The following is a 20,055-nucleotide window of genomic DNA, read 5'->3' on the forward strand; positions in this document are numbered from 1 at the left end:
TGTAAGAAGACTGGAAAGGTAGAAAGAAGGGGGTTATGAAGGGCTTTAAAAGCCAAAGGATTTTATATTTGATCCTGAAGGTGTTAGGGAACCACAGGAGTCTCCTGAATTAGAGGGGTGATATGGTCAGATCTGTGTTTTAGGAAGATCAATTTGACAGCTGACTGGAGAATGGAGTGGAGTGGAGAGACTTAAGGCGGGACTATAAACAGTGGACTACTTCAGTAGTCCAGGTGTGAGGTGATGAGGGCCTGCACCAAATTGGTGGTTGTGTTAAAGAAGGGGACATGTATGAGAGATGTTACAAAGGTGGAATAATAGGACTTGATTACTGAATGGCTATGGGAGGTGAGATAAAGTGAGGAGTCAAGGATAATACCTAAGTTCCAAGCCTGAATGACTGAGGAGTTGGTGTTATTGTCAAAAGTAATAGGGGGGGAAAAAGGGAGGAAAAAAAAGAAAAAAAAAGTAATAGGGAAGTTAGGAAGAAGTGAGGGCTTAGGGGGAAATATATGAGTTTAATTTTTAATATGCTGAGTTTAAGATGTCTATGAGACATCCAGTGTGAGATGTCTATTAAGCAGTTGAAGATGCAAGAGAGGCAATCTGAAGAGAGGTTAGACCTAGACAAGTATATCTAAGAGTTGTTAAGGCTAAAATTCTAGCTAGTCTGTCTAAAATATCTAATGAGTGGTCGCCAATAAATTATAAGCTTTAGCAAGAGTTAGGCTTTTAAGCATTTATTATGGAGAATAAGAATTTGGTAAAGAGAGAGAGAAAGGCCTAGATTCCTATCTATTAAAGGGAGAGTACATTTCTAGCTCCCTTCTCCACCAGTGTCCTCAGGAAAGAGCCCGTCAGAGCACCAGGCTCCCCCTCTTCTTCCTCTGACAAGCAGATGTCACTTCCTAACACCAAAGAAAAGACTCCTGGTCTTGCCCTCAAAGACCTTCACTTCATGGCAGAGCTTTTCTACAGTAAGTCTCCAGCAGGTGGCGTCATTCCAATTGTTACAGAGTTGTCTGCATAGACATGATAACTTAATCCATGGGAGTTGATGAGATCAAATGAAATAGTATATAGAGGGAAAAGTTGTATATAGAAGACCCAGGACAGAGTTTCTATTTGTTTGTTTGGTTTTGGTTTTGGTTTTGTGGGGCAATGAGGGTTAAATGACTTGCCCAGGGTCACACAGCTAAGTGTCTGAGGCCACATTTGAATTCAGGTCCTCCTGAATCCAGGGCCAGTGCTTTATCCACTGCGCCACCTAGCTGCCTCCTTTACTATTAATTCTTAAGTCAAAATTAGCACAAGAAGCAGAGAATTATTCCATACTTTTTTGCATCATTGAGCACACAATCATCTGTGAACAAAAAGTCAATGTTTGCTGCAAAGATACACCCATGAAGTTTTGCTGTGTTTTAGGTAAATGGAAGACAATGTTGGTGATGAGGTCATGAAACACACAAGTCTTCAGTAGTGACCACTGCTGTTGCTGTTTCCAACTCCATTCCACCCAAGGACTCCCTGCCATGTCTGATAGACTGTGCCTATTCTGGCATTAAAGTCACCCAGAATTACAAGCCTGTCTTCTTTTGGAACGTTGGTGATGAGGGTCTTCAAACAATGTTTCTTCGACCTCCTTGGGGTTTGTCATGGTGGGAGCATAAGCATTGATGATGGTGGGCACAACACTTTCCTGCAATTAGCAATTGTATTGTCATGAGTCTGTTGCTGACTCCTCCTGGGAGGCACACAAACTTGTTGACTGGATTAGATATGATGGCAAAATCTACACCAGCTTCACAGCACTCCCCATAACTTTGGCCACTGAAGAAACACATGTATCCAGCTCTGACTCCAGTAAGCTGGCCTTCATTTGCCAGTCTTGTTTCACTCAGGGCTACTATTTGGATGCAATACCTGCTGAGTTTTCTTGCAGCAAGAGCTGACTGTCTTTTGGGTCTAATGAATTTCTTGCTGTCCATAAGCATGTGCACAGTCCACACACCAATGGTGACTGGAATCATCTTTACAGAAGTTTTTGTACATGTTCTCGTGTTTTGACTGCAGGGTGGGATCCCCAACTGCTACAGCAAGCAGGCCAGGGTTAGGTGAAACAGACAACTTTTAGGGTACCTTTTCTAGCCCCTCCCTCCCATCAAGTGAACAATGCAATCCTTAGGAAAGCTACTGAGACACCCAAGGGATTGCCAAGTCCCACTGCTGCTTCAGACCAGTGATAGGACAACTCTATGACCTGAGCTGGCATTTGCAGGATTGTGACTACAGTTCCCAGTATATCTGCACCTGCTACTTTGTCACTGGCCCATCACTACAGGCCTTTGAGGTAGGCGAAATAACAAGACAGTGCAGTAATAACATAGTAAAATAAGAAGGAATAAAACAGTTAAATAGGGGCAGCTAGGTGGCGCAGTGGATAGGGCACCGGCCCTGGAGTCAGGAGTACCTGAGTTCAAATCCGGTCTCAGACACTTAAGACTTACTAGCTGTGTGACCCTGGGCAAGTCACTTAACCCCAATTGCCTCACTAAAAACAAACAAACAAAAAACCCCAAACAGTTAAATAGCTGAATAACAAAATAATAAAATTCTAAAATTATTGAATAGTAAAATAATAAAATGATGAAATAGTAAAATAGCAAAATGTTAAGAGTGAAAGCTCTTGACTCACACATAAATTGGATTTAAGTGAGGCAGAGTTCTGTGAAGTCATCAGCCTAACTCTCTCTTCCAGAGTCATTGGTGGCAGGTGGACACCAAAGGTGGAAGAATGAGTAGCCCTGAAAAGGGCTCAGTGGCACTCACACCAAAGGTACTAGTCCTACCTGAACATGCCATATACCCTGAAGCAGTAAAAAACAAGCAGAAGTAGAAGAACTATACAAAAACTACAGTAAGATCAACAAAAGCAATACTAAAAAGCAACCAGACTCCCATGGATTCAATTATCATCTCTATCCTGATGATTCTTAGATGTAATTATCTAGACTGTAATGACTCTGTTGCAAGTCCTCATCACCTTGAGAATGGACTGCTGCAATAGCCTGCTTTTTCTCCCCACTCCAGTCCATCTTCCACTCAGCTGCCAAACTGATGTTCCTCAAATTCAGGTCTGACTATGTCAATGTCCTGTTCAATGAACTCCAGTGGCTTCCTAACCTCCAGACTCCAATATAAAATATTCTGTTTGGCCTTCAAAAATCTTTATAAACTGGGGCAGCTAGGTGGCGCAGTGGATAAAGCATCGGCCCTGCATTCAGAAGGACCTGAGTTCAAATCCAACCTCGGACACTTGACACTAGCTGTGTGACCCTGGGGAAGTCACTTAACCCTCACTGCCCCACCAAAAAAGAAAAAGAAAAAGAAAAGAAAAAAGAAATAAAGATCTTTATAAACTCCCTTCTATCTTTCCAGTCTACTTACAACTGACATTCCCCAATGTACTCTGAGATCCAGTGACACAGGCTCCCTGATGTTCCTAACACAAGATATTCTATCTCCTGACTTTGTGTATTTTAACCAGATGTCTTCTGATGTCTACAATTCTCTCCTTAATTCCCACCTTTGGTCTTCTCTGACTCCCTTCAAAACCCAGCTAAAATCCCGCTTCCTGGATGCCTCTTAATACTAGTGTCTTCCTTCTGCTATTATCTCCAAGTAATCCTGTTTATATATTGTTTGTACTTAGTTGTTTTTATGTTGTCTCCTCCATTAGACTGTGAGGTCCTTGAAGAGCAGGAAATGGGATTTGCTGGGGAGGGTGTTGTTTTGTTTGCATTTCTTTTTTATAATCAGCACTTAACACAGTGGCTGGCAAATACAGGCAATTAATAAATCCTTGTTGATCTGACTTAACTGCAATGACTAATCTTGGTCCTAAAGAACAGATGATGAAAGAATCCTCCCCCTGTTTCATAACTTCCCTCTATTTGGTAGAGAGGGGAGGAAAGACAACAGGGTAAGGATTCCAGAACAGAATACTGTATGTAGTTACACACAGTCACTTTAAAATTTTTATAGCCATCATTTATATAGCACCTACTATGTGCTGGGCACTGTGCTAAGCACTTTACAAATATTATATCATTTGATCCTCAAAACAACTCTGGGAAGTAGGTGCTATTATCATCCCCAATTTAGAGTTAAAGAAACTGAGGGAAACAGAGGTTACTGAGGCCAGACTTCACTACCAGATAGTTTTGGGTTGGGTTTGTTTTTTTTTTTTTGGGGGGGGGGAGTTATATTAGGAAATGGCCACAAGAGAGAGACCTAAAAACCATACTATATGAGAAATTACCAAAATAACTAGGGATTTTTAGCCGGGGAGGGGAGGGGAGGAGAATAGTTCTTGTCCTCAAGGAGCTTACAATCTAATGGGGGAAGACCACACACAAAAGGAAGCTGAAAAGTAGGGAGACAAAGGAATGTGTCCAGACACTGAAAACCAGCGTGATTGAGGGCACTGAATCCATGCCACATAAGGACCAGTTGAAAGAACCGAGGATGTTGAATCTAAAGAAGACAAGACTGACAGAGGATATGATAAATGTCTTCAAATATTTCAAGGCTGTCATGTGGAAGAAGGATTAAATTTGTTCTGTTTGACCACAGGTTGACAAACTAGGAGCAATAATAAGTGGAAGAACACAAACAGGTAAATTTAGGCTTAATGTAAGTAAAAATGCCCTAATAATTATAGTTATCTAACAATAGAACCAGTTACCTTAGGATTCCGTGGGTTGCCACTTACTGGAAGTCTGAAAGCAGATGTTAGATGACAACTTATCAGACATGTTGTAGTATTTTTTTGTTAGACTAGAGAAGTGCTGTGATCCCCTTCTAATTCTGAAACTCCATGAGCTTTCCAAATGGAGGCAAGGTAACTATTTTTGAGCAATGTTATGAAAGGGCTTCTCGGTTAACGCTAACTAGCCCTCCCTATCCTTTCCAACTGAGATTCTATGACTTTCTTCTTTACTAATATTAGTCAAGCAAAGAAAGGCACAGTTGGTGTGTTGGCTTTGCTTTTGCATAGCTTTTTCTTTGTTATAAGGGAAGGTTCTTTTTTTTTTTTTTTTTTTTTTTTTTTTGGTGAGGCAATTGGGGTTGACTTGCCCAGGGTCACACAGCTAGTAAGTGTTAAGTGTCTGAGGCCGGATTTGAACTCAGGTACTCCTGACTCCAGGGCCGGTGCTCTATCCACTGCACCACCTAGCTGCCCCTAAGGGAAGGTTCTTTAGGGGGTTATAGCAGAAAGACTTGTATAAAAATGAAAAAGTATAAAAAACTATGATAGATACATAGATAGACAGATAGACATCCATCCCTTTCCTTTTGTTCCCCTTGCCACCAATTTATTGCATGATTTCATTATCTCTCATCTGTACTACTTCATTAGCCTTCTGGTCTATTTACTTTAGCCTCTTCCTTTCCCAGTTACTCTATACATACTAATTTATCTTTATGCTTAAGACCTAATGATAAGAGCTCTCTGCTCAAAACCCTTCAATAGCAACAGGTAACCAACCTATTACCTACTGAAGAAAGTTCAGTCTTATTTTGCACCAACCTTTATTTTTAGTTTGGTACCACGCACTACTGTACATTCTAGCCAAACAAGACTACTCACTGTCTATAAACATTCTTTTATGTTCCTGAATCTGCATCTTTGCTAATCCTATTTACTATTTCTAGAATTTTTTCTCCCTATCTTCATCTGAGGAAATCACAGGCATCCTATTCAGACATTTCAAATGCTATTCCTTCCTTTTCTTTTCTTTCTTTCTTTTTTTTTTTTTTTTGTGGGGCAATGAGGATTAAGTGACTTGCCCAGGGTCACACAGCTAGTAATTGTCAAGTGTCTGAGGCCGCATTTGAACTCAGGTCCTTCTGAATCCAGGGCTGGTGCTTTATCCACTGCGCCACCTAGCTGTCCCCTCCTTCCTTTTCTTAAAATTTTATTTTTAATTTATGGAAAACAAGTATTTCCATAACATAGTACAATAAAAAAGATGACTGCACATAAAACTGCAAATCTACTATGTACAACTTGCTATTCAACAAAATTATCATGCACATTTCTTTTTTTTCTCCCCTTGCCCCAACCCAGACATAAATATGTATCTGAGTATATGTGTGTGCATGTAAAATTACTCTAGAGGACAGCTAGATGGCGCAGTGGATAGAGTACCAGCCCTGGAGTCAGGAGTACCTGAGTTCAAATCCTGCCTCAGACACTTAATACTTAACCAGCTGTGTGACCCTGGGCAAGTCACTTGACCCCCATTGCCTCACTAAAAATAAATGAATGAATGAATGAAAAAATAAATAAATAAAATTACTCTATACATACTTCTATATATCAGTTCTTTCTCTGGATGCAGATAGAGTCTTTCTTCATATGTCCCTTATGGTTAATATGGGTATTTATAATATTCAAAATAACTTATTCACTCAAAGTCAATCTTAAAACAATATTGCTGTTATTATATACAGTGTTCTCTTAGTTCTGTTCATTTTGCTCCTCATTATTTTGTTCAAGTCTTTACATGGTTTTCTAAAATCACCGAGCTCAACATTTCTTATAGCATAGTAGTATTCTGTCACAATCATATACCACAACTTGTTCAGCCATTCCCCAATTGATGGGCATCTCTGCAATTTCTAGTTCTTTGCCAACACAAAGAGAGCCTCTATAAACATCTTAGAATATATGGGTTCTTTTCCTTTTTTCCTAATTATCTTCAGAAACAGACAAAGTTGTGGTATTACTGGGTCAAAGGATATATAAAGGTAGTTTAATAACTCTTTGGACATAATTCCGGATTGCTCTTCAAAATGGTTAGATCATTTTACAATTCCACCAACAATGAATAAGGGTCAATGCTATTTATCTCTTCCATATGGCTACCCTAAATAGAATCAATCTTTCCTTTGTCAGTCCTCACAGAGAATTTTGTAATCACCTGACTTACGCATACCAAGTTTATTGTTATTTATCAATGGGTCAGATCCTCCCTTTTAGACTCTATAAAAGCTCCATGAGAGCAGGGACAATGTTTTTATGCATCTTTCTATTTCTAACACCTAGCACAGAGCTTAGAAAAGAGATAGGCATTTGATAAATGTTTGCTGAAACTTCTGAATGAATGAATGAATTACAGCTATCATTCATTCTCCCTTGAAAGTTAAAAGCAATGGTCAAAAAGAAAGTTTTAGGACTTACTATTAATAACAAAAGTGTAGCTCAACTCATTCAAGTTTAGACTTACAGATGTGTGATACTAATAAAGTTTATTAACAAGCTACACAGATTATAGCTGACTTTACTGTGTGATGTTTATTTTATTTTATTTTTTTATTTTTTTGGTGAGGCAATTGGGATTAAGTGACTTGCCCAGGTTCACACAGCTAGTAAGTGTTAAGTGTCTGAGTCTACATTTGAACTCAGGTCCTCCTGAATCCAGGGCCAGTGCTCTATCTACTGCACCACCTAGCTGCCCCAACTGTGTGATGTTTAAAATCTAAATTGTGGTCGCCTTAAATTAGAAGCTTTAGCACCAGTCCTTGGGCATTAAACATCTATTAAAGCATACAGATATTTCCATGGAGTTCAGAAAGTTAAGAAAAAAGCCTATTTAGCCTAGAGTTCCAGCCTGGTCTGGTTCTTCCTCCAGTCCTCTGCCACAAGCCTGCTTCAATCACGATCTCTCTAGCAAGCTGATTGTGGAACCTTTTTATAGGTCTGGAACAGAGGCGTTCCTTACACACTGCTTCAAGCTAGATTGGTTGGCGTCATCCAAATCCATTGATTTTGAAGGTGTTCAAGTTGAGTTCACAGTCTAGCTTCTGAGAACAATACCTTCTTAAGGGCTAGCCAGGTGTGATTACAATCCAGTTAACTTGAAGTAGGCTTAATCAGCAGTCAATCACTCTCACTTGATTCAATCAGTATAGATTAATCTCCAGGTGGGTCTTTGAGTATCTGCTAAATCCCATTATTTCATCACAACTGTAATCAATAAGATCTGACAAGCACCTTCAATCTCACTACCTATGATTTTGATGATAGGGGATTCTTTGAACACATATCCCTTTCACACCAAGACAAGAAAAAAACAGATGATAAAAATGCCAAAAGGAATGACTGAGCTACCGACTACTTACCACCACCTTGTTGTAGTCCTGGATTGCAAAATACAGTGCAACTGCAGTAAGTGCATCAGTTACCTATAGAAAGTAAGGAGAAGATTACAAAATGAGACCAAGTCAAAATGGGAGTAGGAAAAGTTCAAGGCTAGAGAGATACATTCCTTTCACATAGTTACGTTGAGGCAAAAACTTCATTAAACCGGGGGCAGTTAGGTGGCGCAGTGGATAAAGCACCATCCCTGGATTCAGGAGGACCTGAGTTCAAATCCAGCTTCAGACATTTGACATTTACTAGCTGTGTGACCCTGGGCAAGTCACCTAACCTGCATTGTCCCACCAAAATAAAAATTTTTTAAAATCATTAAACCATGTAGAAGTATTGTCTCCCTCTCACCCTGACTGAGCTCAAAAATCAATTCACAGAAGGCTCAGGATAATTCCTTTGAAAATAATATTAGGTAAATAAAGAAGGTGGGTCCAGCTCAATCCTTGCTCTGGGCCATTTCAAATCCACAAGAGAGACCAGAAATTCCAGGGTCTCCACAAGGTCCTTTTCAAATAAGTCTTTTGTATCAGACAATATGATAATTGGATTTGGAATATAAAGACAAAATATTTGTTAAACCAAATTGTTTTCTAGACTTCTAACTAGTCTTTCAACCCCTTTTTCTCTGTGACTAGCAGAATTAGGTAGAATATGTATATGGAACACAGAATAAGCCCAAAACTAGCTTCACAATTCAAGACAATCATGGATTCCTAAACAAGGTGATATAGGTCAGGGTGCTGTTTCCAATTAGACTACACTCTAGATATAGTAATAAATGTACATATAGCAGAAGACAGGTCAGATTCTCACAGCATGTTGATCTAGTCAGACCACAACTGGACAAGCTGCGTTTAGTTCTAGGTACCACATTTTAGAGGGGAACATTAAAAAAGTGGAATATGTCCAAGAGGGGCAGTGAAAGGATTCAAACAATGTTATTCATGAATCAGTTAATGAGCTAGATATGTTTAAGCTGTGAAAGAGAAAATTTAGTATGGAATATGATTAATGTCTTCAAATATCTAAAGAGTTATAATCTACAAGAGGGAATAGCTTTATTCTTCTTGGCTCCAGAAAACAGAATGTGGAACAATGCATTAGAAATTATAAAAAAGCAAATATCAGCTTGATATAAGGAAAAACACTTAACAACCTGAGCTCTCCAATAATGGAATGAAGCTGTTTCACTAGATAATAAGTACTATATTACTGGAGGTGCTCAAACAGAAGACTAAAATGGCCATTTGTTACAGATATTCCTCCATGGGAATATCCTCAAATGTTAATTACACTAAAAGTTTTACCAGTGAAACCAAAATTAGCTACTAATTATACTTGGATTGCATACCTTTAAAAGCAAACAACCCTAAAAAAGGAAAAGTACTAAATCAAAACTTGCTACTCTGCATAAATGACATAGGTTGTGGTAGATAAGAGAACCTGTGATACACCAAATCAAAATACGTAGAGTTGCAAATAGTTTAACTGAGAAGAACTGTGATAAAGTTAACAATGGAAATGACACAAAGGGGGGCAGCTAGGTGGCGCAGTGGATAGAGCACCGGCCCTGGAGTCAGGAGTACCTGAGTTCAAATCCGGCCTCAGACAATTAACACTTACTAGCTGTGTGACCCTGAGCAAGTCACTTAACCCCAATTGCCTCACTTAAAAAAAAAAAAAGAAAGAAAATGACACAAAGGAACACGAATCAGTCTGACTGCTGGAGAAAGATAGAACAAGAGCTAAGATCTGCTAGAGCTTTCATTAAACAGCGAGTGGATGAAAGGGGTATGCACAGTTTTATCACCATTTGGACATAATTTCAAATTGTTCTCCAGAATGGCTGGTTCAATTCACAACTTGACCAACAATGTCTTAGTGTCTCAATTTTCCCACATCCTCTCCAACATTTGTCATTTTCCTTTTCTGTCATATTGGCCAATTTGATATGTACGGGGTGGTACCTCAGAGTTCTTTTAATTTTCATTTCTCTAATCAATAGTGATTTAAAGCATTTTTTCATGACTATAGATAGTTCTGATTACTTCCTCTGAAAACTCCCTGTTCATATCCTTTAACCATTTATCAAATGGGGAATGATTCTTAATTTTATTAACTTTGACTCAGTTCTCTATATATTTGAGAAATGAGGCCTTTATGAGAAATTAGCTGTAGACATTTTTTTAGTTGTTACTGTGTGTCCCTCTATCCTGTTTTTTCCCTATTTATCCTACTCTCTTTCCTTTCACCTTGTCTACCCTCAACTGTTTTGCATCTGACTACCACTTCCCCCAATCTGCCCTCCCTTCTAACAGCACCCCCTTTACTTATCCCCTTCCCCTCCTACTTTCCTATAGAGTAAGATAGATTTCAATATCCAACTGAGTGTCTATACTATTCCCTATTTGTGTCAATTCCAAAGACAAACGGTCCCCCTCTCCTCTCCCAACTTCCCCTCCAATGTAAAAGCTCTCTTGTGCCTCTTTCATTTAAGATAATTTATTTCATTCTACCTATCTCCCATTACCTTTCTCCCAGTGTATTCCTCTTTCTCACAGCTTCATTTTATTTTTTTAGATATCATCTCCTCATATTTTTTTGTTTGTTTGTTTGTGGTTTTTTTTGGTGAGGCAATTGGGGTTAAGTGACTTGCCCAGGGTTACACAGCTAGTAAGTGTCAAGTGTCTGAGGCCGCATTTGAACTCAGGTTCTCCTGAATCCAGGGCCGGTGTTTTATCCACTGTGCCACCTAGCTGCCCCCATCTTACCATATTTAATCCACACCAATGCTCTCTATTTATATCCCTAACTGCCGTAATAATGAGAAAGTTCTTAGGAGTTCCAAGTATCGTCTTCCCATATAAGAATGTAAACAATTTAATTTTATTGAATCCCTTATGATTTCCCTTTCCTATTTACTTTTTTATGCTTCTCTTAAATCTTATATTTAACTGTCATATTTTCTATTTGGCTCATCAAGAATGCTTGAAAGCTCTCTACTTCACTAAATATCTTCCCCCCCCCGGAAGGATTATACTCAGTTTTGCTGGGTAGGTGATTCTTGGTTGTAATCCTAGCTCCTTTGCCTTCCAGAATATCATGTTCCAAGCCTTCCAGTCTTTAATGTAGAAACAAATCCTATTTTATCCTGACTGTGGCTCTATGATACTTGAATTTTCTTTCTGGCTGCTTCCAACATTTTCTCCCTGATATTAGAGTTCTGGAGTTTGGCTATATTACTGGGAGTTTTCATTTTAAGATCTCTTTCAGAAGGTGATTGGTGGATTCCTTCAATTTCTATTTTACTTTGGACATAATCCTGGTTCTAGAATATCAGGGCAGTTTTCCTTGATAATTTCTTGAAGATTATGTCTAGGCTCTTATTTTTGATCATGGCTTTAAGATAGTCCAATAATTCTTAAATTCTCTCTCTTTAATCTATTTTCTGAGGGGCAACTAGGTGGCATAGTGGATAGAGCACCGGCCTTGGAGTCAAGAGTACCTGAGTTCAAATCCGGCCTCAGACACTTAACACACACTTACTAGCTGTGTGACCCTGGGCAAGTCACTTAACCCCAAATGCCTCACTAAAAAATAATAATAATAAAATAAAAAATAAATTTAAAAAATAATCTATTTTCTGGGTCAGTTGTTTTTCCAATGAGATATTTCACACTGTCTTCCATTTTTTCATTCTTTTATTTTGTTTTATTGTATCCTGATGTCTTATGGAGTCATTAGCTTCCACTTGCTCAATTCTAATTTTTAAGGAATTATTTTCTTTAGTGAGCTTTTGTACCTCCTTTTTGATTTAGCCACATTTTAACAAGTTCCTCTCTTCGGTGAATTTCTATAAATCCATTTGGCCAATTCTATTTTTAAAGGTGTTATTTTCTTCAGTATTTTTGTGCTTTCTTTACCAAGTTATTGGATCTTTTTTCATGATTTTCTTGCATTACTCTCATTTCTCTTCCCAATTTTTTCTCTTATTTAATTTTTAAAATCCCTTTTGAGCTCTTCTATGCCCTGAGAACAATTCGTATTTTTCTTTGAGGGTCTGGATGTAGCAATTTTGACTTTGTTGTCTTCTGAATTTATGTTTTGATCTTTTGATCTTATTCTGTCATCATAGAAACTTTCCATGGTCAGGTTCCTTTTTTGTTTCTTGCTCATTTTCCGAGCCCATTTCATGACTTTTAACTCTGCTTTTTAACGTCTGCTTCTGAGGTGGAGGGGGAACTGTCCCAAGATTAAGGCTTTTTGTGCCGCTTTTTTTCAGAGTTAGCTTCAGGAGAGAGGAGGGGATCTGTAAGTTTTCAGTTTTTCCATGGGTAGCATGATCTAAGGAGAGCTGCATTTACTTTTCTCCTGGCCTGTGCTCTGATCTGTCAGTGTCTACAATCACTCTTTTCTACCCTGGAACTGTGACCAGGGCCCCCACACCCCTGCAGTCACAAGCTCTGGTGTGCTGGTACTTCTCTTTGCCCTAGGATTGCAAACCAGGACTGTGACCTGAATACAAGTATGGGCAATGTAATAGAGTCCTGCACTGCCAGCAAGGGGACTCCTGTAATCTCCTTCTAAACCGTTGTCCAACCCCTACCTTCTGTGAGCTGAAAGCTACAGAAGCCTCAGCTGCCAAGTTGGTTCAGTCACCCCTAAGGCCTGCTGCTGGTTTGATGGAGCACACCCTATAAAACAGACCTTTCCTACCAACCTTCTGAGTTGTCTTGGTCTGGAGCTCACTTTTGTGGGTTCTGCTGATCCAGAATTCATTTTAAGCATTATTTAAAGTCAATTGGAGGAGAATTTGGGAGAGTTCAAGTGAGTTCCTGTCTTTTCTCCACCATCTTGGCTCTGCCCCCCCAAGAATGTTTTTAAATGTAAAAACTTAAATACATAGGATTACAAGGAAATCAACTATACTGAAATATAGTTATCAATTTTTTTTTTGTTCACACCTCAGGTTAAGAACCTCTAATCACTTAGTTCAACCTTTCATTTTATAGATGAAGAAACTATACCTGTGTGAGGTTAAGTAGCTAGGAAGAAGTCACATAGGTAGTAAACAGAGGTCAACATGAAAATCTTGAATCAGAATGTCCTGGGTTTGCCATAGGTTCTTTTTTTTTGGGGGGGGGGGGTAAGGCAATTGGGGTTAAGTGACTTGTCCAGGGTCACACAGCTCGTGTCAAGTGTCTGAGTCTGGATTTGAACTCAGGTCCTCCTGAATCCAGGTCTGGTGCTTTATCCACTGTGCCACCTAGCTGCCCCTGCCATAGGTTCTTAATCTTGACCATGGTGCTTAATTTCAAGATGATCTATAGTTTCCTCATCTATAAATGGTATATCAACATTTGACCTATCATTTTTGAGGATCAAAGGAGGTCAATAAATATAATGAACTTTGTCATTATAAAGGACAGCATGTCATACACATTAGCATATTCAATATATGTCAATTTTTTTGAAGATTAAGTGATGTGAGAAAATAATTTATTATTATTTTTTTAAGCAACAAACATTTATTTTATTCTTTCCAGTTACATGTAAGGGTAGTTTTCAACATTCATTTTCATAAGATTTAGAGTTCCATGGGGCGGCTAGGTGGCGCAGTGGATAAAGCACCGGCCCTGGAGTCAAGAGTACCTGAGTTCAAATCTGGCCTCAGACACTTAACACTTACTAGCCGTGTGACCCTGGGCAAGTCACTTAACCCCAACCGCCTCACTAAAAAAAAAAAAAGAAAAAAAAAAGATTTAGAGTTCCAAATTTTTCTCCCTCCCTCCCTCCCTCCCTCTCCTCCCCCCTCCACAAGATCGCAACCAAGTTATATATGTACAATCCACAAGTGTTCTTTTTATCAGTTCTTTCTATGGGGGTGCATAGTAAGCTTCCTCATTAGTTCCTTGGGATTGTCTTGGATCACTGCATTGCTGAGAATAGTTAAATCATTCGAAATTGCTCATTGAACAATTCTTCTGTCACTATGCACAATGTTCTCCCAGCTCTGCTCACTTCACTATACATCGATGTTCATTAGTCTTTCCAGGTTTTTTGGGGATCATCCTGTTTGTCATTTCCTGTAGCACACAACCATTCCGCTACAATTATATAGCACAGCTTCTTCCATCATTCCTCAATTGATGGAGATTCCCTTGATTCTCAATTCTTAGCCTCCACCAAGAGTTGCTATAAATATTTTTTGTACAATTTCCCCCCCTTTTCTCTTTTTCATGATTACTGTTAACTGTTTCCCGTCCATCCTATTCCCTTCCCCATGATATTTATTCTATTATCCATCTTCTTTCATCCTATCACTCTTCAAAAGGGATTTGCTTATGTCTGTCCCCTCCCCCACTCTGCCCTTCCTTCTTTTGCCCCTCTCTCTCTCTCTCTCTCTCTCTCTTTTTTTCTTGGTGAGGCAGCAACTGGGGTTAAGTGACTTGCCCAGAGCCACACAGCTAGTAAGTGTTAAGTGTCTGAGGCCAGATTTGAACACAGGTCCTCCTGAATCCAGGGCCGGTGCTCTATCCACTGTGCCACCTAGCTGCCACTGCCCCTCTCTCTTTATCCCCCTCCCCTCCTATTTTTCTGCAGGGTTAGAGAGATTACTCCACCCAATTGAGTGTGTACATTATTCCCTCCTTGAGCCAATTCTAATGAGGTTGAGGTTTTTGAGCCAATTTTGATGAGTGTTAGGCTCATTTACTGCCCAGATTAAATAGATTACTCCACCCAGTTGGGTGTGTCTATTAGTCCCTCCTTGAGGCAGCTCTGATGAGTTTAAGATATTTGAGCCTTTTCTGATTGAGTGTAAAATTCATTTACTGCCCTGCTCCTCTCCCATCTCTTCTCCCACTCCATAAGCCTTTTCCTGTTACTTTCATGTAGGATTTCACTTCTGCCCTTCCCTCTCCCCCAATGAATCCCCTTCACCCCTCAATTTAACCCTAAAGATGTTATCATCTAGCTAAGTGACACAGTAGACAAATCATCACCCCTGGACCCAGGGGGATCCCAGCCAAAACCTGGCCTCAAACACAAGACAGTCACCCACTGTACGACCCCAGGTATGTCCCCCAGCTCCAATTTTTTATGGTTCTCTAGGGTCTTATAATTGAAAGTCAAATTTGCCATTCAGTTCAGGTCTTTTCATCACAAATATCTGAAAGTCTTCTTTTTCATTAAAGTCCCATTTAAAAAAAAAAAGTCCCATTTTTTCTGCTGAAAGATTATGCTGAGTTTTGCCGGGTAGATGATTCTTGGTTGTAACCCCATTTCCTTTGCCCTCTGGAATATCATATTCCATTCCCTCTGGTCCTTTAATGTAGAAGCTGCTAGATCTTGTGCTATCCTGACTGGGGGTCCACAGTACTTGAATTCTTTCTTTTTGGCAGCTTGCAATATTTTCTCCTTGACCTGAGAGCTCTGGAATTTGGCTATAATATTCCTAAGGAGTTTTCCTTTTGGAATCTCTTTCTAGAGGTGATCGGTAGATTCTTTCCATTTCTATTTTAGCTTCTTCTTCTAGAATTTCAGGGCAATTTTCCCTGAGAATATCTTGGAAGATGGTGTCTAAGTTCTTTCCTTGATCATGGTTTTCGGGTAGACCAATAATTTTCAAATTATCTCTCCTGGACCTATTTTCCAGGTCAGCAGTTTTTCCCAGAAGATAGTTCACATTACCCTCTATTTTTTTATTAATTTGGATTTGTTTTATTGTGTCTTGGTTTCTCATAAAGTCACTGGCTTTCATTTGTTCGCTCCTCATTCTTAGGCAATTATTTTCATCAGAGAGCTTTTGTACCTCCTTTTTCATTTAGCCAATTTGACTTTTCAAGCTGTTGACTTTTTTCTCATGTCTTTCCTGCATCACCCTCATTTCTCTTTCCATTTTTTCCTCTACCTCTCTAACTTTATCTTCAACATCCTTTTTGAGTGCCTCTATGGCCTGAGACCAATTCATATTTTTCTTGGAAGCTTTAGGTATAGGGGCCCTGACATTAACATCTTCCTCTGAGGGTACACCTTGGTCTTCCTTGTTACTGAAGAAACTTTCTATGGTCCTCACCTTTCTCTGTCTGCTCATCTTGCCTTTCTTTTACTTGACTTTTAGCTCCTTAAAATGAGGCACTGTTTCCAGGCTGCAGTTTCCCAAGTGTAAGAAGTCCCAGGTGGTATGATTTAAGGAGGATCAGGTTCTCAGGTTCTTCACTCACCTGGCCTGTTTCCTGGTCCTAGATGACCCCAGACCAACTTGCTAATCAACCAGCTTTGTGTGTTATGGTTGTTAGCTCCAACGAGCGTGTGCCCCTCCCCCCACCTGGGCCACTGCTACTCAAGCCTACCTCCTGGTTCTCAGCAGGGGTGAAAAATCCAAGTTCTGCCTCAGCACCAGCATAGACCCCTGTAGTCTCCCCCCTGCCCTGGGCTCAACCCTCTCACCGGACCGTGAGCTTAGGTCCAGACGACATTGGTGCTTCAGCTGATTTACAGGCTCTGGTGAAGCCTTCCTAAGACTGGATCTGTGTCAGGGTGACTGTGGGGTTGGGCCCGACTCCTGTATCAGCACAGCAGCTTCCTCCTTCTGACCTTCCAAGCTGTTCTTGGTGAGATGATTTCAGCACATTCTTCTGTGAGTTTTGCTGCTCCGGGCATTTTCCTATGGCATTATTTGGATGTTTTTTGGAGTGATCATGTCATGAGTTCGAGAGCTCACTTCCTTTCCTCCACCAGCTTGGCTCCACCCCAGAAATCTCCAAGAAAATAATTATTAATAATTAATTTCTGGGGGTAGCTAGGTGGTGCAGTGGATAGAGCACTGGCCCTGGATTCAGCAGGACCTGAGTTCAAATCTGGCCTCAGACCCTTGACAGTTACTAGCTGTGTGACCCTGGGCAAGTCTCTTGACCCCAAATGCCTCACCCCCACCAAAAAAATTAATTTCTTGGGGATCCAGAAATGCAGTTTTTGTCCCTCCCCCACCAATGTATAATGACCCATCTCTATCAAAAGAGGATAAAAAGCCTTGACCACGAAAGGGTTGCCATCTTGGCTCGTGTTTTTGGCTCAGTATGCTGTCTCTTGGTGCATACTCTTCCTCTTAGACCTTGAGACCTCATGGTGGCTCTCTGAAGGACAGCATGGGTCCTCTGGGGCTTTTCTGCCTGTGCTAACTGCCATGCAATCAATAATTTAATAATATATAATATCAATTAATAATAAATGTTTACTGCCAAAATGGGTGCAATAGCCATTAATATAAGTATCAATAATTTTAGAAAACATTCTAGCAAGAAATAATCTTTTAAAACACCAAGACAAACATGAAAAAAATGACACCTTCTCTGTAAAGAACTTTCCTTCATTCACCCATCTATAAATGCTCCCTCATCTAATTTCATAACACCTTCTATAACTTTCATGAACTTGTCATGTTCTAATTCGCATTATATTTATCTGTGTACATGTCTTATCCCCTTCATTAAAAGACTAAAAGTTTCATGACGGTATAGACTGTGTCTTAATTTATCTTTATGTTCCACTCTGAAGAGTAAGAAGGGAAGAAGAAAGGGAGAGAGAATTCATTTTCTCCAAAGTATTTCAGTGTCTACATAACATTTTACTGCTTATAAAGCACCTCTGTGTACATTACCTCACTTAATCCATGTACAACAACCCTGTGGTAGGTATTAACCCATTTTACAGAGGCCCTTTTATTTAGGGCCAGTTAAGTATCTTTCTCAAGGACACACCAATTAATAACCATCAGAGGAGGGAATTAAATACAGGTCTCATGACTCTGTATACAAGTACTCTTTCCACCCTACTATACTCCTTCCCATCTATTTAACCAGAGATTTGGAAAATACTCCTTGCTTTCATGACACTATAACAGTTCTAAGAATTAACATGTTTCAGAATCTGAGGCTATACATAAACTATTACAATCAAGACAAGTTCTGACAGATTCTATAAATATTATAACAATGATTTTTCTTTAAAAGTGGATTACTTATAAACAAGAGATAGAGAGCACTATGAAATATAAAATGGATAATTTTCATTATATTAAATTAGAAAGTTGTTAAACAAATAAAACCGATGTAGCCAAGATCAGAAGGAAAACAGAAAGTTGCGGGAAAATTTCATAGACAGTTTCTTGGATAAAGGCTTCATATCTCAAATATATGGAGAAGACCACACCTGGCCAGCCCTCAATAGAGTATTGTTCTCAGAAGCTAAGGACTTTGAACTCAACAATGAGACCACCCTCAAGTCCAGTGAGCCAATCCAACTAATCAGCTTAAAAGATGACCTCTTCTGGGGGAGTGAAGCAGGAAGTAAGAAATGCAGCTGGTTCCATGGCTCTGGCTCTTTTATGTTCCCAAACCTCCTGTTGGTGGCAGAAGAAGGAGGTCAGACTGAACTCTTGATATCTTCTCTAGGGTAGATAGGTTTCTAAACTTTCTGAACTCCACGTGTTCTCTCTTCACTATGCTTTAATAAATGCTTAATGCCCAAAGACTGGTGCTAAAAGCTTCTAATTTAAGGTGACCACACATTAGATTTTAAACATCACAATACTATCCACCTAGAGTTGAAGAACTGATAAATGTAACAAAAAAATAAACTAAATTAAATTGAAAGAAAGCAAGAAAAAGCAGCTTACCATAAATACCAACTCCGCATAGTCAATCAGGAAATGGAAAAGATATATTATTAGCGGTGTCTATAAGAAAAAAGAAACAAAACAGTTTAAGCCAAATCTCTCACTATGGAAAGAAACGTCTAGAAGAAAATAATGTCCAGAACAACCCAAAAAAGGGAAATTATTAGAATTGCAATATACATCAAAGGAAAAGTACCCATACATATGAAACCACAGAACCACCTAAATATTAACAGTAAGCTCTTAATAGCTTACACTGTATTGTGCTTTAGAGTTACAAAGTGTTTTATATCCATTATCTCCTCACAAACCTGATGTAGCTAGTGAAAGATCATCCTCCTTTTACAAAGAAGATAAGAAAATTAAGTAACTTTGTCCAGTGGTAGAACTACGCATTATACGCAGGTGTCCTAAGTCCAATTCTCTTTCTCCTACACCATACTCACTAGTGAGACCTAAGAATACAAAAACATTTCTTTCTCAATTTACCAAACTGAATACCTATACTGTGGGTCTAGAAATAGAGATCTGGGAAAATAATGTAAGAACAATGTCAAGAAAAGAACTTTGCACAAGTTTTTCTATTTTCTCAAATACCTCTCTTGGCATATTTCCCATGGCCAAGGCCTGTTTCTTTGGTTTTATACAGCAATCATTTCCAGCACAATTGTGATATCACTGTCATATGATGAGGGTTTCAATCATGATTATTTCTTATTTTCAAAGGGTATTTTAAGTTACCTATTAAATACCCAGTGTTTTAAATTTCTTACCTCATATGAGTAGCAATAAAATATTTTTAACACATGGAAAAGAAAGGGAACATTAATACTTACTTCATGGAAAACTGCTCCAGAATAGGGAGACACTCCCAAATCCAATAGAGAGAGTCCTTCAACCACTGTAAAGACAAAACAAACAAAAACCCATATCTGAGTTATTTGGACATACCAACAAAATCAAAGGACTTGAGTCCTAAGAAACTCTGAAGCAGTTTAAATTTTGATTTTTGAGGCACTCACCTGAAATTAATGGTTGACTCTTTTATACAATCACCTCCCATATTGTGAAATGGCCAAAGGAAGAGCCCAAGAGTGGGGGGATAGGGAAATGAATGTGTTAGGAACAAACTTCAAGAATCACTGTCTTCCCCATG

At 39.2% G+C, this 20,055-nt stretch overlaps 1 protein-coding gene across 2 annotated transcripts in view; it reads right to left on the minus strand.

Annotated features, from left to right (window-relative positions):
- Window positions 1-20,055, minus strand: part of PIGU (phosphatidylinositol glycan anchor biosynthesis class U) — a 101,264-nt gene that overhangs the window by 56,462 nt on the left and 24,747 nt on the right. For both annotated transcript variants that reach the window (XM_043982763.1, XM_043982764.1), the window contains 3 exons: window positions 19,736-19,800; window positions 18,900-18,959; window positions 8,191-8,253 (listed from right to left, as the gene is read on the minus strand). In XM_043982763.1, coding sequence (XP_043838698.1) covers window positions 8,191-8,253; window positions 18,900-18,959; window positions 19,736-19,800 — 188 coding nt within the window. The remainder of the gene's footprint in view (window positions 1-8,190; window positions 8,254-18,899; window positions 18,960-19,735; window positions 19,801-20,055) is intronic.

This window comes from Dromiciops gliroides, chromosome 2 (assembly GCF_019393635.1).
Source record: "Dromiciops gliroides isolate mDroGli1 chromosome 2, mDroGli1.pri, whole genome shotgun sequence".
Lineage (NCBI taxonomy): Eukaryota > Metazoa > Chordata > Mammalia > Microbiotheria > Microbiotheriidae > Dromiciops > Dromiciops gliroides.